General features: G+C 52.8%; 3 protein-coding genes across 3 annotated transcripts in view; 1 reads left to right on the top strand and 2 right to left on the bottom strand.

Annotated features, from left to right (window-relative positions):
• Positions 1-969: 969 nt before the first annotated feature.
• Positions 970-5,013, bottom strand: LOC137894915 (thiosulfate sulfurtransferase/rhodanese-like domain-containing protein 2). Its single transcript, XM_068740389.1, has 9 exons — positions 4,880-5,013; positions 3,707-3,999; positions 3,480-3,588; positions 3,258-3,377; positions 2,963-3,068; positions 2,768-2,883; positions 2,304-2,462; positions 2,080-2,218; positions 970-1,999 (listed from the first exon to the last, which is right to left on the bottom strand). The coding sequence occupies exons 1-9, from the start codon at positions 4,976-4,978 to the stop codon at positions 1,725-1,727; spliced, it is 1,416 nt and encodes a 471-aa protein (XP_068596490.1). The 5' UTR covers positions 4,979-5,013; the 3' UTR covers positions 970-1,724.
• A 411-nt stretch (positions 5,014-5,424) lies between these two features.
• On the top strand, positions 5,425-11,690 carry LOC137894880 (nuclear cap-binding protein subunit 1). Its single transcript, XM_068740356.1, has 23 exons — positions 5,425-5,461; positions 6,851-6,939; positions 7,010-7,110; positions 7,189-7,345; positions 7,414-7,521; positions 7,729-7,850; positions 7,928-7,997; positions 8,086-8,301; positions 8,423-8,520; positions 8,601-8,664; positions 8,733-8,843; positions 8,921-8,985; positions 9,069-9,131; positions 9,215-9,289; positions 9,367-9,470; positions 9,668-9,790; positions 9,899-10,001; positions 10,082-10,175; positions 10,268-10,371; positions 10,445-10,562; positions 10,658-10,888; positions 10,958-11,071; positions 11,156-11,690. Exons 1-23 carry the CDS (start codon positions 5,425-5,427, stop codon positions 11,267-11,269), a joined length of 2,481 nt encoding a protein of 826 aa, XP_068596457.1. The 3' UTR covers positions 11,270-11,690.
• A 135-nt stretch (positions 11,691-11,825) lies between these two features.
• slc49a3 (solute carrier family 49 member 3) overlaps positions 11,826-14,680 on the bottom strand; it is a 4,687-nt gene continuing 1,832 nt past the window's right edge. Inside the window, exons 3-11 of the mRNA XM_068740644.1 lie at positions 14,511-14,669; positions 14,227-14,443; positions 13,905-13,981; positions 13,691-13,825; positions 13,486-13,602; positions 13,162-13,314; positions 12,903-13,060; positions 12,714-12,817; positions 11,826-12,461 (exon numbers count right to left, since the gene is read on the bottom strand). Coding sequence (XP_068596745.1) covers positions 12,301-12,461; positions 12,714-12,817; positions 12,903-13,060; positions 13,162-13,314; positions 13,486-13,602; positions 13,691-13,825; positions 13,905-13,981; positions 14,227-14,443; positions 14,511-14,669 — 1,281 coding nt within the window. The 3' untranslated portion in view covers positions 11,826-12,300. The remainder of the gene's footprint in view (positions 12,462-12,713; positions 12,818-12,902; positions 13,061-13,161; positions 13,315-13,485; positions 13,603-13,690; positions 13,826-13,904; positions 13,982-14,226; positions 14,444-14,510; positions 14,670-14,680) is intronic.

The raw sequence follows: 14,680 nt of genomic DNA, 5'->3' as shown, positions 1-14,680 counted from the left end.
GTTCATTGATCGGTAGGTCTGTGCTGGACCTGAAAACACGGAGGATCAATGAGATTCAACACGGCTTAATGGGTTAGCGTTAAATGTATAAACCATTAGCAAAAAACAAACAGATCAAAGGAAAACAGTAGAAAGAGAGTTTAAGTTCGCTGGATTTGATGCTTTGAGAGTCCCTGGAATATAATCCAGGGATATTCCAGAAGCGATGGCCTGACCCCCCCCCCCCAGGAGCAAACTGGTGCTCCCAGCAGGTCACCGCTGCTAAACGGTGCCTTCAGGGAGCTGCTATTACCGGGTCGGGTCATTGAGAGAGCCCGCGGTCAGTGGTTCCTGCGTGATTCAGGGAATCCAACTCGCTTCAAACTTCCAACACAGCCGCAGTTATTATTAAAAAGGTGATCATTTAACGGGAAATATAATAAACTGGTTATTTATAAGAGCTTTTAGCTAAAGCGAATATTATGAAATGATGTTGCGCAATCTGTCACACTTGTGGTTTACGTTAGCATAATAGCTATATAGGTTAGCGGCTAACTTAAGTTAGCTGGGGTTAGCAACCAACTAGTTTAGCAGAAAAAAATGTTTTTATTTTTTATGTTAAGTGTCAACCTCTTTATAGTCGATACCACTATTATTTAAAAAAAACCCGCCATGGAACAGCTGTATAAAGCTAAACAAGCCCCAGAGTCCACAGTGTTAGCATGCTAACGCTATCGCTAACCGGCTAATCGCATCATCCGGCCTGCTTTACCGTTCTGACAGGCGGGCGCAGCGCCGCCGCTCGGTGTCGACGTCTGGCTGTAGCTGACGGAGCTGTTCCGGTTCGTGAAACCCGGCGCAGACATCACTCGGTCGTCCCGTCCTTAACCCCGCAGACACCCGGCCGGGTAAATACACATTAGCCGTTCCGTTCTCCCGTCTGGCTTCACCCCCGGAATGCGACCGATAGCCCGCTCCTAAGGAGTGAGCAGCCGGGCGGGCAGCTTGTCAAAGTCTGCTCGGCTGGAAGCTGGCGCTTACGCTTCGGATGCGAGGACGGGCTGTGGTGCTATTGCGCCACCTTGTGGACAACCGGTGTAAGCGGACGTAATTTATTTAATGAGCTTTCATCTGAAAACCTTTAGTTCTCCTGTAAATGCGTTTAATCCTATAAAAACATGCGCTATATATTCCTGTATCTGATTAAATAACAATACTACCAGAAACCGCGTACAATCTTTATCCTCCTTGATCTTTGTTTCTTACTGTGGATTTCCAGTCACTTTTTTGTGCAGCTACACTTTCCCAGTTTGTGATGAATAAAGTAAATATCTTTCCCATTCTTGTTTTCACGTATTAGAAATTGTTAACATTTATGTAAAACCAAGGTTCATCAAACCATTTGTAGTAAATCATTAATACAAGTTCAAACTTTACAAACCTCAAAAGCAAAAGCAGAAATGGATCAATTTCAGGAAAATCTCCAGTAATCTCAGAACAACCGATAAAGAACAGTGTGGGAAAAGCACATCAGTCTATGCTCATCCCCTTTCTGACCTACTTCACATGTTTTCATGTTGAAGAAGCCGATTCGGACACTTCACGTACTCCCAGGGTGAACGGAGAAGGGAAAAATGACTTCATATACCTTTAAATGTCTGCATCGTTTCATGATGAAGGCTGAAACGCTTTGGTCCCGCAAAAACGCTGTCATTTCTTGAACATTCATATAAAAACGTTCCGCTCTATTGGACCTCTTCCTGACCGGGCTGACAGCGGCCGCTCTGTCGCTGCGCATCCTGAGGGATTCTGGGACGTCCCCCGGTGCACTCGCACTCTTCTTTGTGACGCCGATCGGCGGCGGAGGCCTCGCCCTTAGCTTGTCCTTTGGTCTGGCAGGTGGGACAGCAGGCCGTGCGTCCGTCCCGTCTGCAGCCGGGACAGGACAGAACCAGCTGACGGCAGAACTGGGTGGAGCAAAGCTCATAGCGGTCCCAGGGAGCGCAGCAGTACCTGCAGTCTGGAGAGGATTATGAACCGCAGAATGACTTCTAGCTCCCCCTAGTGTTACATCCGAAGCGGCTTCGTGAACGCGCTCACCCGCGATGACGTCGTCGTTGGAGGAGATGGCATAGCGTCCGTCAAAGACGAAAAGTTTCCCTCGATAGAAACCGTTTGGGAAGCGCTCCAGATACTTGTGTATCCCGCCCTTCAGCTGGTAGACCTCTTTACACACACCCTGAGGACAGGAGGCGGAGTCAGTGGCGACAGGTGAGTCGTGACATGAGACGCCCCCCACTGGCTGCCAACAGAAGCCAACCTACCTTAGCGCGGAGGTAGGCGGAGCCGCGCTCACACCGGACCCCCCCGGTGCAGTACATCAACACCTTCTTGTCTCGGAACAGTTCCAGGTTCTGGTCCACGTAGTCCGGGAAGTAGCTGAACTTGCGGATGTTCGGAGCCAGACACCGAGCGAACCGTCCCTGGAAACACGAAAAACCATTTGTCCCGTTTGGCTTTGGAAGCTCAGCGGGAACAACTTTGTTCCTGACATTTATTCTGGAAGATCAAAGGCCGACTTCAACGGAAACACAAGCAGAACTTCCCCTGTTCCCCTCGGTATTCCCAGTAGCAACAGAACCGTGGAACTTATTCTAGGCTGCTGTGTGGAATTAGAAAACATGGGAGTGAAACAAGACTAGATTTAGTCTAATGAAAATGTTATTCCTGATATAGGCAGTAGAAATCATTACTTCAGGGTGGAAAACCTTTTTTTTTTTTTACTTACAATTTTACTCTCGTAAAAGTTGCGGCAGTCCAGGAGGATGGTGTCGCCGCACAAACCGCCTTCAGCCACGAGAGCCCGGACTTCTTTATGAAACTCTTCCGGCTCCAAACGAACACCTGAGCGGGAAGGAAAAAAACGCTATTGTGACAAACACACTCCAGGAACAACACGCCTGTAGCACAGGTAACAGTTTACCGGCCAGCCGATAGGAAATGAGCTCCGGATCCACCCCCATCGGGACGATTTCCTTGTAGACCCCCACCCTCAGCTCCGTGAAACACGCTGCGCCGCCATCGCTGGACTGGGAGCACACAGAGACCCCGATCCAGGTAGAAACCACCGATAACTATTTACTCCTCTTATCGCAACACGACTGACTCTGATTGAGGAAGTTTAGACCAAACTCTAGTAAGAATGCTAAAGCTAACGCTAACGCTAGCCAAGGCAACGGCAAGTAGCCAGAGATTCCGTCCGCAGCGTCGGCTCCGACCTTAAACTCCTCCTTGTCCATCTCGAGGAGGGGATGTGAACACATGGCTTCGGCGTAGACGCCGGTGGCCACGGCGGTGCCGCCGACGGTTCCGTTGAGCCCTTCGGCCGCCACCCTCACCTGAAGGAGACCAACGAAGGAACCGTTCAACCGGCCGGGGGGGGGTCTGTGCCGACGCGACCGTTCTGCGGCTTCACGCCCCGGACGGGGGGATTCGCTCACCTTGCCGGTCAGGTGGAGCTTTTCACACAGAGCTTTCTGCCAGGCGCAGATGAGGCGGGGCTCTTCCAGCTCGCAGTAGTGATAATACAGCAGAACCTTGCCCGGGCCCCTGGAAGTAGATTTATGTGGAGATATATCAGCATCTGGTCGGGATTCTTCAATTAGTCGGTTATAAATCACAAACCGAGTGAGAACCGGACCCAAAAGAACGTCGGGTTGAGCCGTACTTTAGGAGTTGCTCCTCGGAGATGTGACCAGTGTCCGGTATCCATGCAGAAACGTCCACCGGCTCCGGCTCCGGCTCCGGATCGTTCAGCTTCTGCGTTTCGGCTTCCTCTTCCTCTTCCTCTTCCTCGTACGCCGTCCCCGCCAGCTGCTGTATTTCTGCATCGTGCGTCCCGGCAGCGTGCTTGTGAATGGCAGCGTGTCCCTCGAAGGTCCGTCCACAGCAGGAGAAAGACGCCGCGTTTCCCTGCCGCTGACCGCCGTCCCTCTTAGAGGCCACGAAGGCAGCAAACGACTATGAAACAGAAGAACAGCGCGTTGTTCAACCATTTCGTAAATCATACACGCATCCACTTATTTATTTAAATGCAAAACTCATCCTGTGATCGTAATCCTGACTCGCGTCTTTAAAAAACACTGAATTTAGAGATCAATTACGGCTCCAGTGTCATCACAGAGGAAGATCAAATGCATTCCTCGGGTTTGTCTCTAATGCAATGAGAATAACTTTAAAGCTAAAATCAGAAAGTCGGTAAACTGACCCATTTCAGCTACTGCGATGTGGAAATCCTCGAAAATGATGATGATGAATACATTTATCAGATAGTATGTATTACAGTACTAGTAAATGTAGCATGATTGAAAAATTCTGTGCTCATTTTAAACAGATTGGTCTATTTTAAATTAAAATTAAAACAAACACATTCATTCAACGCAAAAAGTTTCCTCACCGGATCGAGGGGCTGCTGCCCCGCCCGTTCTGTTTGTCTCACGAGGATCAATAAGAGACTAAAGTCGAATCGATATTCAGTCATTAGTCCACTGATTATTCTAAAGATAAACTTTAGTGTCCGGACTTTAAGAACTTTAAGAAAAAACTGAAAAAAATTATGTCTAAAAACCGAAAGATATTACCACTAAAAACAGAAAATAAATAATTTGCTCTAAAACCAGAAAAAATACCTCTAATAACATAAAAAATAATATTTATAATATAATTTATCTCATTATTTCAGAAAAACAGAAAGAAATACCTCGAAAAACAGGTAAGAAATTATTTATCTCATTAATTCAGAAATGTTTCTTCCGTGAACGCAACAGGCTTCCGTACATTTACATGCCGTAAACAAACCAAATAAACGACGCGCACGACCCTCCGGTGCGTTTTGACCTGCCTTTCTCCTGCAGAGGCTGAACGTCCTCCTCTGAGAGGCAGAAAGTAGATTCTTCCGTTTCAGTTCACGCGATGGCGAAGCTTCGGGCTCCCAGTCCATGAACGTAAACGAGCACAATCCACCGTCCGCGGCCATTGTTGACGCTTTACTTCTGCGTACGGGGGTTCGCGACTCGGTTCACTGTCCGACGATGCGACACTAAAAATATCAACAATTCACTAAAACATTCTGCGACCATTTAAAATAATAAATGTTAATAAACTAAGAATGCTAACTCGTTGTAAGTCACAACATACGCAATGAAATTCCCAACTATGACCGAGCATTTGGCCACAAATTCCGGGAAAGTACGGACGAAAAAGACTGCAACCCCTTCCGGTTGACCCGGTACCACCCCGGATGTGCCTCGCTTGAATCAGTCCGCTATTATCATTCTGCTTGAGCGTTAAAAGCGCCGAGGCTGAAGAAGCTATAAACGCCGTTTAACGGACTTAATAGCGCGTTTCTTACTCTTTTACTCGACTTAATTATAAAAAGTAAAAAAAATGCCAAGAAGGCGACGAGACAGCGACGAGTATGACGGTGAGCGGGCGTTAGCATTCAGCGGCGGCTAGCCGCGTTAGCACGCATCTCAACGATCCCGTGGTTCTTACTCCCTCTGCCTGCTAGCTTCTGTTTCCGAATCGGATCTCGGCCGTTATACTCGCTTTTTACATAATTCGCTTTCGCGGCGGAGTCTTGAGATTTGTACCGTTTAACAATCCGTCCCGGTTCCCGAGGCGGAACATGCGAGCTGCGCGCTGGACCATCCGGTCGATGTGGGGGCGGCATCCGAACGCTAAGGAGAAAAATTCAGACGGAATGTTTTACAGCTCAATAGCAGCGAGTCACGAACATATTGATGATGCTGATGACGTCAGCTCTACTCTCATAAATACAGAAGCAATCAGAGTATTTTGGCTATAGTCATTAGAGTACTAGGATCTGCTGTGAATAGAAACTAAACGGGCTGAATTTCTGCTGCTCGTTAATGACGTTTGTCTTAAAGCGGCGTTTAGCGAAATGGACTTTCTTTAAGGTTTTAGTATCTTTGTGTGACGTGCTAATCTTCTGATTGACACTTAATGCTCATCTTAATTTAATGGTTGCTCCGTCAGCAACAAATACACAAGTACCAACAAATACACAAGTACCCGTAGAGACGAGCTGCGTAACGTAGTTTAAAATGCAGTAGAGTCACAACCGGCTGTTAACCTGAAACGGAGATGGTCATCACGACTCTCTCCGGATCAACCCCCCCCCCCCCCCTTTTTTTTGTCCACCTACGTTGCACATATTAAGTGTCTTTGTAATTTATTGTAATTTATGTAATTTATTGTCATTCGTTGTCATTTTGCATCAGTGATGTAATTTATTTTAGATTTATTGTTAGTTTGCATCGGCGCTGTAAAATCATTTTATTTTTCTAGTGTTACTTTGCATCAATTGAGTTATCGAATATTGGTTTTATTTTTATTTGTATTGTTAAATGTCGATGATTTATGTACGAAGGACTTTCAACGGAAACAAGACCGCAAGAAATGCTCCTCTGAGACAGGATGTTTGACTGTACTTGTACTGTAATACACGCTACTGTGTACTCTACTTGTACTGTAATACATGCTACTGTTTGACTGTACTTGTACTGTAATACATGCTACTGCGTGACTGTACTTGTACTGTAATACATGCTACTGTGTACTCTACTTGTACTGTAATACATGCTACTGTGTACTGTACTTGTACTGTAATACATGCTACTGTGTGACTGTACTTGTACTGTAATACACGCTACTGTGTCCTGTACTTGTACTGTAATACACGCTACTGTGTACTGTACTTGTACTGTAATACACGCTACTGTGTGACTGTACTTGTACTCTAACATTCTATCTAATAGATATATTCATCGTCCCCTTTTTATCCTTCCAGGGGATCGGGGCCACAAACGGAGGAGAACGTCGGAGCCCATTGAGATCGAGGACCGTCTGGAGTCGCTCATCATCCGCGTGGGGGAGAAGGTGAGACGTTCACGTCGGCGAGTTTCTTACGGCTCCTACCCTGAGTCTGTACTAAAGTAATATTCTTCAGAGTACATCGTCCCTGGAGAGCAACTTGGAGGGCCTCGCGGGCGTGTTGGAGGCCGACCTCCCGAACTACAAAAATAAAATCCTGCGTATTTTGTGTTGCGTGTAAGTCCGCGCCGGTCGCCCGTTTCCTGTCGCTCTGCGTTTGGCCCTTTCTCACCCGAGGACGCCGTTTCTCGGCAGCGCCCGCCTGCTGCCCGAGAAGCTGACCGTGTACACGACGCTAGTCGGCCTCCTCAACGCCAGGAACTACAACTTCGGCGGCGAGTTCGTGGAGGCCATGATCAGGCAGCTGAAGGAGACGCTGAAGAACAACCTGTACGACGAAGCCGTCTACCTGGTGAGACGACTTCTGACGACTCGCGCGGTGAAGACGTGTTCCGTTAACGCCCCCCCCCCCCCCTCCAGGTGCGTTTCCTCTCCGACTTGGTCAACTGCCACGTGATCGCCGCTCCGTCGATGGTGGCCATGTTTGAGAACTTTATCAGCGTCACTCAAGAGGAAGACGTGCCGCAGGTAGAGTCGATGTTTACTATTTCTAAGTGTTAAAAACACGAACAAATAAATGCATTTATAAAAGCAGCCGGTGAAAGATGTGATCAGCTCTAAAATGACAAATAAAGGCTTTAAAAAGGCGACTCTGAACACTTTAAATGATTGTTTTTGCGTAGACTTGCGTTTTGAGCTTTGGGTCCCTCTGAGACGGCGTCCTCGTGTCCCCAGGTCCGCGCCGACTGGTTCGTCTACGTCGTGCTGTCCTGCCTGCCGTGGGTCGGGAAGGAGCTTTACGAGAAGAAGGACGTGGAGATCGACCGGCTCCTCTGCCAGATCGACGGCTACCTCAAGTAAGGCGTCCTCCCGGCCTCCGTTTGGGGAGCTCCTCCCTCGTTTTCAACGCCCTAACGCCGCCCGCCGTGTCTAGGAGGCGCGTGAAGACGCACGTCCCCATGCTGCAGGTGTGGACGGCGGAGAAGCCACACCCCCAGGAAGAGGTGAGGGACGGCGTGGGAGAAATGTGGAGTCCTGCTCTCTTCTAACGCCCCCCCCCTCTCTCTCTCTCTCTCTCTCTCTTTCTCCCAGTACCTGGACTGTCTCCTGGCTCAGATCCAGAAGCTAAAGAAAGACCGCTGGCAGGAGCGCCACATCCTTCGTCCGTACATCGCGTTCGACAGCGTGCTGTGTGAAGCCCTGCAGCACAACCTGCCCCCCTTCACCCCGCCGGGCCACATGCCCCACGCCCACTACCCCATGCCCCAGGTCGTCTTCCGCATGTTCGACTACACGGACGCCCCGGAGGTGCGTCGGGCTGAAGCGGCTTCAGAGCCCGCGCCTTTTGAAAACCCGCTTAGCGCTGCGCTGCAGGAAGAGTCGGCCATCTTTCCTCTAAGCGTCCTCCTGCCCCCCTCCTCTTCCTCAGGGCCCCGTTATGCCTGGAAGTCATTCTGTGGAGAGATTTGTCATCGAGGAAAACCTGAAGTACATCATCAAGACTCACTGGAAAGAAAGGAAGACCTGGTGGGTGCCCTGAGGGCCGACGCTGCGCGTCTGCGCTCCAGCGTTGAGACTCCTAACTTCTGCCCCCCCCCCCCCCACAGTGCCGCGCAGCTACTCAGCTATCCGGGGAAGAATAACATTCCACTCAACTACCACATCGTCGAGGTATTCAGCGGTTTGACGGACGGACAGAGAGAGTAAAAGCTTCACCTTTGATCTCCTTCCCGTTTCAGGTCATCTTCGGGGAGCTCTTCCAGCTGCCCGCCCAGCCCCACATCGACGTCCTGTACACCACTCTGCTCATCGAGCTCTGCAAACTGCAGCCGGGATCTCTGCCTCAAGTCGTATCCTTGATGTCTTTGATGTCGCGGAGTTCAAAGCGGTGGGAAGCCGGTTTGTCCCTCTTTGACTCGCCCGGCAGCTGGCCCAAGCCACCGAGATGATGTACATGCGGCTGGACACCATGAACACCACCTGCATCGACAGGTGAGCTTCCTACGCCGCGGCAGGAAGTAGTTCTGGCCCGACTCGCAGCATCGTCACCCCCCCCCCCGTCTCTTCATTTCCAGATTAATCAACTGGTTTTCCCACCATTTGAGCAACTTCCAGTTCCGCTGGAGCTGGGACGACTGGTGAGTGGATCGCGTTCCGCCTCGCCTGTTTGGCCCCGCCCCGCCCCGCCCGTTCACGCCGCCGCTTCTCGCCCGCTCCAAAGGTCCGACTGCTTGGCCGTGGACCGAGAGAAGCCCAAACCCAAGTTCGTCAAAGAGGTTCTGGAGAAGTGCATGAGGTAAGAGGAGCGCCTTCCCTCCGAGCGGCGCTTCGGCGCCGCCGTGCTGGACGCCGTCTCTGCTCTCGTCCCTCCAGACTTTCGTACCATCAGCGGATCGTGGATCTGGTTCCCCCGACGTTCTCCGGTCTCATCCCAGCGTCGCCCATCTTTGTCTACAAATACGTCGACGAGAGCGCCTGTAAGTCCACTTCCACTTCCTATCATCGGTTCCGGGTCGTCCTCTCCGACGTTGCAGACAGGATGTCGAGGCTTTCTGCCCTAATATGGATGTGGAAGTGGGTCTTCTCGGGGTTCTGCGGGTTCCTCTCTGCCTCCGGCGGATCCACAGATCTCCGGAACCCGAGCGTCGAACCAACCGTCTCTCCCGCCTCACAGCGTCGCTGCCGGGCTACGCCATGTCCATCACCGTGGGCAACGCCATCAAGAACCGCGCGTCCAACGACGAGATCCTGACCATCCTCAAAGAGGTACCGAACCCCAACCAAGACGACGACGACGGTTCGTGTTCTCCGTTCTCTCTTTTTCTCGCCTTGTTTTCTGGTGAAATCAGTTTCGCCTTTATTTTCTGTTTTGGTCTCATCGCTTTGTCCCCCCCCCCCCCCCCAGACGAAGGAGAGACGTTCAACCCTCTGAAGGTCGACGTGTTCCTGCAGACTCTTCTCCATCTGGCTGCCAAATCCTTCAGCCACTCCTTCAGCGCGCTCGGCAAGTGAGTTCACCCGGCATCCATCATTGGCTTTGATCTTGTGAATAAGGAACTCTTAAGATCAAAGCGCAACGTCCCTCCAGGTTCCACGAGATCCTGAAGAACCTGACGGAGAGCGACGACGGGAAGCTGCACGTCGTCAAAGTGGTTTATGAAGTTTGGAGGAACCACCCGCAGGTAGAGACGGCGCACTCTCCTCCTCCTCCTCCTCCTCCTCTTCGGCTCACCGAGGAAGAGGAGGATGCTGAAACGTGTCTCCGCCGCGTCAGATGATCTCGTTTCTGGTGGACAAGCTGATCCGGACTCAGATCGTTGACTGCGCCACCGTCGCCAACTGGCTCTTCTCTCAGGACATGGCTCACGAGTTCACCAGGTGGGACACGAGGGAACAAATCATCCCCCCCCCCCCCCCCTTCCTCTAAAATCAAACGCTCCTCTTCATCCAGGCTCTTTGTCTGGGAGGTTCTGCACTCCACCATCCGAAAGATGGACAAACACGTCCAGAAGATCCAGGAGGAGCTGGAGAGGGCCAAGGACAAGCTGGAGAAGCAGCAGCACAAGAGGGTGACGCCGCGGCACGCCGCCCGACAGCAGCCAATGAGGTCGTCCCGTTCCGTCCCGGGCTCACGGGGAAACGCTTCTGTGTTTCTAACCATCAGAGGAACAGCGGCGACGGCCAAGACGTGGACAAGGCCAGCGACGAGGACGAGGACATGGACAAAAGCAGCGACGAGGACGAGGACGTGGACAAATCCAAGGCCAGGTCCAAAGCCAAGAGCAAGGGCGCCGAGGACGAAGAGGGACAGCTGGAGGAGCAGATCGACAAGCTGCAGGAGAAGGTGGAGTCCGCTCAGAGCGAGCAGAAGAACCTCTTCCTCGTCATCTTCCAGGTAGGGGGCGGGGCGGGGGCAGGGGGGCGGGGTTTACGGTCACCGCCTGACCGCTTCTTCCTCCCGCAGCGGTTCATCATGCTGCTGACGGAGCACCTGGTTCGCTGTGAGACGGGCGGCGTGGACATCAGCACGCCGTGGTACAAGAACTGCATCGAGCGGCTGCAGCAGATCTTCCTCACGGTGCGTCTCGCACGCGCACGCGCACGCACACGCGCACGCACGCACGGCTCGGCGTGTGACCGCGTCTCTCTCCTCGCTCCGCAGCACCACGCCATCATCCAGCAGTACATGGGGACGCTGGAGAACCTGCTGTTCACGGCGGAGCTCGACCACCACATCCTGGCCGTCTACCAGCAGTTCTGCGCCCTGCAGCTCTGAGACGTGCGCTCCCGTCTCACGTGCGCTCCCGTCTCTCACACACACACACACGAGAGACAACCGGCTCTTGCATCAAGAATCTCCTCTTTACAGTATTCTCTTTATTCCATCGCTTTTGTGTTTGCCGCCGTTCAAAGTGTTGTCATTTTAAAATAGGAACATTTAATTTGTGGTTCTTGTTTTTTTGTTTTTCTTACGAATCAGTCTTTTAAAAAGCGTCGGTCCAGAGCCGGACGGGATCTCAGGTCGGCCCGGTTCTGGACGGCGCTCTGCTTTAGTTTGTTTTCTGTGGCGCTGGGAAAGAATTAAAACTCCGAGACTTTATTTACCCGCTTGTCCGTCTTTTCTTTCTGATCTGTCTGTACCCCGTTTCAGCGCGACGCAGAAATGTCGCCGTCGAGGCAATAAAATATTTCCAGCATCGGTAACGTTTCAAGCTCATTTCTCCGGAGTCGCTTCGCCGCCCCGCCTCCGTACCCGATCACGTGACTCGATCGGATTCTAAAACGCTTCAACATCCGACAGACCGGACCCGGAGAAAGAAATGAATCTGACATAAAGCTTTATTAACAATAAGTCATTATCAGAAAAGCGACTTTTAGAAAAGCGTGTGTAAATCTGAGTGGTTTGGGAGCTCGGAATGAGACGCGCGAGACAAGATGGCCGCCCAACGCCAAACCGCAGTCGCTGTTGGTTTAAAATGAGTCAGCAATGGACGAATAAAACGTTCCGACCCGTCGAGGACGCCGGATCCAGATCCGGCCCGGTTTCTCTTCAGGGACGTTTCGATAAATGTCATTTAAAAACACATGCGTGTAGGAATGTTACGCGTTCGCTTAAATACTTCCTCAGCTGGGTGGGATTTGTAGTTTTAAATCACAATGACATTCTTTAAAAACAAAAACCCAACAATCTTTCATTATATTAACTTACTTGTGCGACTTTAACTCGATGTCAAAGCAAAGAATTAACGAATAAACGGAAGTTTTTTTCCCCACCGGTTCTTCACAAGCCTTCCTGCAGCTTCACGCTCATCTTTCCGAGGCGACGTTCCCAGAGACGGGGACGGTGCTTCGTTGGGCTGCGTACGCCGCTCGCTCCTCGGCCTCCAGCCGCCGGTACCGCGTGTTGAAGAAGATCACGAAGCAGCAGGTGAAGAAGCTCCACAGTCCGGCAAACACCATCATGGGCACTGAGGGAGGGAGACGCCCACGTCAACGGGAAGAACGGGAAGAACGGGAAGCCCAGGGAATGTGGCCAGGCTTTATTCGTGCTGTGGCTTTGAAGGACGGAGAACGCGGCGGTCGAATGAAACTCGACTTCGCGCCGGCCGCTTTTAAAAGCCACGAACTCGACGAGCGTCCCGTCGCTTTAAGGCGAAGCTTCAAACGGGCGCCGCCTTGTCGTCGTGACGCCGAGGGTGGAGAACCGCCACGCGACTTACCCCTCCAGCTGAGCGCCGCGTTGCCACAGGTGGACAGAGGGACGTCTGCGAGGGGTGTGGCTAAAGCCTGGAGGAGGACGATGTAGAGGAGGGACTGGACCTGCCTGGACGAGATCCACGGGGATAAAAAAAAGACGAGACGCCGAGACGGACCGGACGATCAAAAGTGAGTTAGTGAGACGTCCGTACCCCGAAACGAAGACCAGGCCGGAGGACGTGGCTTCTCCCACGGGATACGAGCACTCCACGGAAAGCTCCATGGCAACCGGGTAGGCGGAGAAGCCGAACAATCCGAAGAGAGAGCTGACGATCGCCACGGCAACCTTCTGCTGGGGAAACTGAGACACCTGAGAGGAGGAGACACGATGCTGCCCGTTCAGGAGGAGTTTATTCTCACCCCTCGCTGTAGCCCCTCCTACTCGCTGTAGCCCCTCCCCCCCCGTCTCACCACTGAGAAGGCGATGCACGCCAGCGCTGACAAGCTAAGGCTGATCTTGACGACCTCCGTGAATTTCTTGGTCTTGTCGACGTAAAGGCCGGCGAGTCCGGCCCCCGCGACGCCGAACGCGATGAAGAGGGCGCCGCAGACGCCGACGAAGTCCTGCAGGGATTGGGCGCGGCGTTTCAGCCGACATCGGGACATTTCTCTTCTGCAGCTACTTCACAAACACAAACACTTTCGCGTCGTGAAGTCGAATAATTCGTAACCCGTGATTCTAGAGTTCGCGCTAGCGCCCACTAATGGCGTGGAAGGCGGCGCCGGTGTACTTGCGTTGGCGTATCCTCGGACGCACAGGATCTGCTCCAGCAGGGTGGAGAACGCGGTGAAGATGGCGATGCCTGAGCCGAAGCACAGCAGCAGGATGAGGTAGCGTCCGTTCCTCAGCAGCTGCAGCGGGAAGCGGCCGACGCGGTGAGAGGACGGAGCGGCGGGCGGGGCGGGGCGGGGCGGGGTGGGCGCAGGAGGCGGAACTCACCAGTCCGAACCCCAGCAGGAACGGCTCCGAGCTGGACTCGGCGCTGGCTGACGGCGGCGTCGGGGGCACGCTGCTCCGGATCCCCACTGTTGCTAGGAAACACGCGATGCACGCCGGGACCGCGTAGGCAATCAGCTGGCGGAGGAAAGGAACGCCACGTTACGGCGCCGGTTCTCTTTGGGTTCCGTTAATCCAGAGTCCCCGGTTCACCTACCAGAGTTGGGATTTGTGCGGCTGTCGTGGCGATCAAAGGAGAGACGAGGTTAGCGAGGAGGACGCCCACGGCGTTGGCTGAGGAAGAGGAAGAGGAAGAGGAAGAGCAGCTCGGTGTTAGCTAACGACGGCGATACTCGGGTTCCCCGTTTCCGACGTTCCACGTGATATTTGATACCCGAAACACAACCCGACCTCGTTCCTGTTCAAACGTGTCACACGGAACTCCTGAGTGCGACAACGTCCGGAAAGATCAATGAGAATCACGCGTCACGTGACCGCGGGTCACGTGACCGCGGGTCACGTGACCGCGCGTCACTCACACATGGAGGCGATCATGTTCGCCGTGGCACGCTGGCGGTGGGGGAACCAAAGGGCCGCCAGCTTGGTGGGGGTGAAGATGATGAGCGGCTGGGCCAGCGCCCCGAGCGTCTGTCCCAGCATCACCACCGGGAACAGGACCGCCCCCTGCTGGACCAGCAGCGTCCCGCAGAACCGCAGCACGGCTCCCAGCATGTTCAGCCAGGAGCCCAGGATCAGCTGCGAACGAAAGAGGAAGGTTCAAACCCTAAAAACAGACAGGAAGCGGCTGTAACGGCCGCCGTACCGTCACGCGCAGCCCGAGGGTGTCCAGCATCCACGTGGTCCCGAAGCTGAGCGGAATGGCCGCCACGACGTAGACCAGCGACAGCCAGTTGATGTCCTTCAGAGAGACGTTCAGGTACCGGGCGGACTCGCCCGCCACCGGAGCGAAGCTGAGCCATATCTGAGAGAGAG

Source organism: Brachionichthys hirsutus, chromosome 6, assembly GCF_040956055.1.
Source record: "Brachionichthys hirsutus isolate HB-005 chromosome 6, CSIRO-AGI_Bhir_v1, whole genome shotgun sequence".
NCBI lineage: Eukaryota > Metazoa > Chordata > Actinopteri > Lophiiformes > Brachionichthyidae > Brachionichthys > Brachionichthys hirsutus.
Note: the sequence above shows the minus strand (reverse complement) of the source record. Positions and strands in the feature narration are given on the sequence as shown.

Bases quoted from the DNA above. Each gene is read 5' to 3' on its own strand.
- LOC137894915 (XM_068740389.1), bottom strand. From the start codon at position 4,978: ATGGACTGGGAGCCCGAAGCTTCGCCATCGCGTGAACTGAAACGGAAG. The intron at 4,000-4,879 runs GCAGGTCAAAAC...TCTGTTTCATAG, and splicing joins TCAGCCTCTGCAGGAGAAAG to TCGTTTGCTGCCTTCGTGGC. The intron at 2,884-2,962 runs GTAAACTGTTAC...CTTCCCGCTCAG, and splicing joins CATTTCCTATCGGCTGGCCG to GTGTTCGTTTGGAGCCGGAA.
- LOC137894880 (XM_068740356.1), top strand. From the start codon at position 5,425: ATGCCAAGAAGGCGACGAGACAGCGACGAGTATGACG. The intron at 7,851-7,927 runs GTAAGGCGTCCT...CGCCGTGTCTAG, and splicing joins CAGATCGACGGCTACCTCAA to GAGGCGCGTGAAGACGCACG. The intron at 7,998-8,085 runs GTGAGGGACGGC...TCTTTCTCCCAG, and splicing joins AGCCACACCCCCAGGAAGAG to TACCTGGACTGTCTCCTGGC.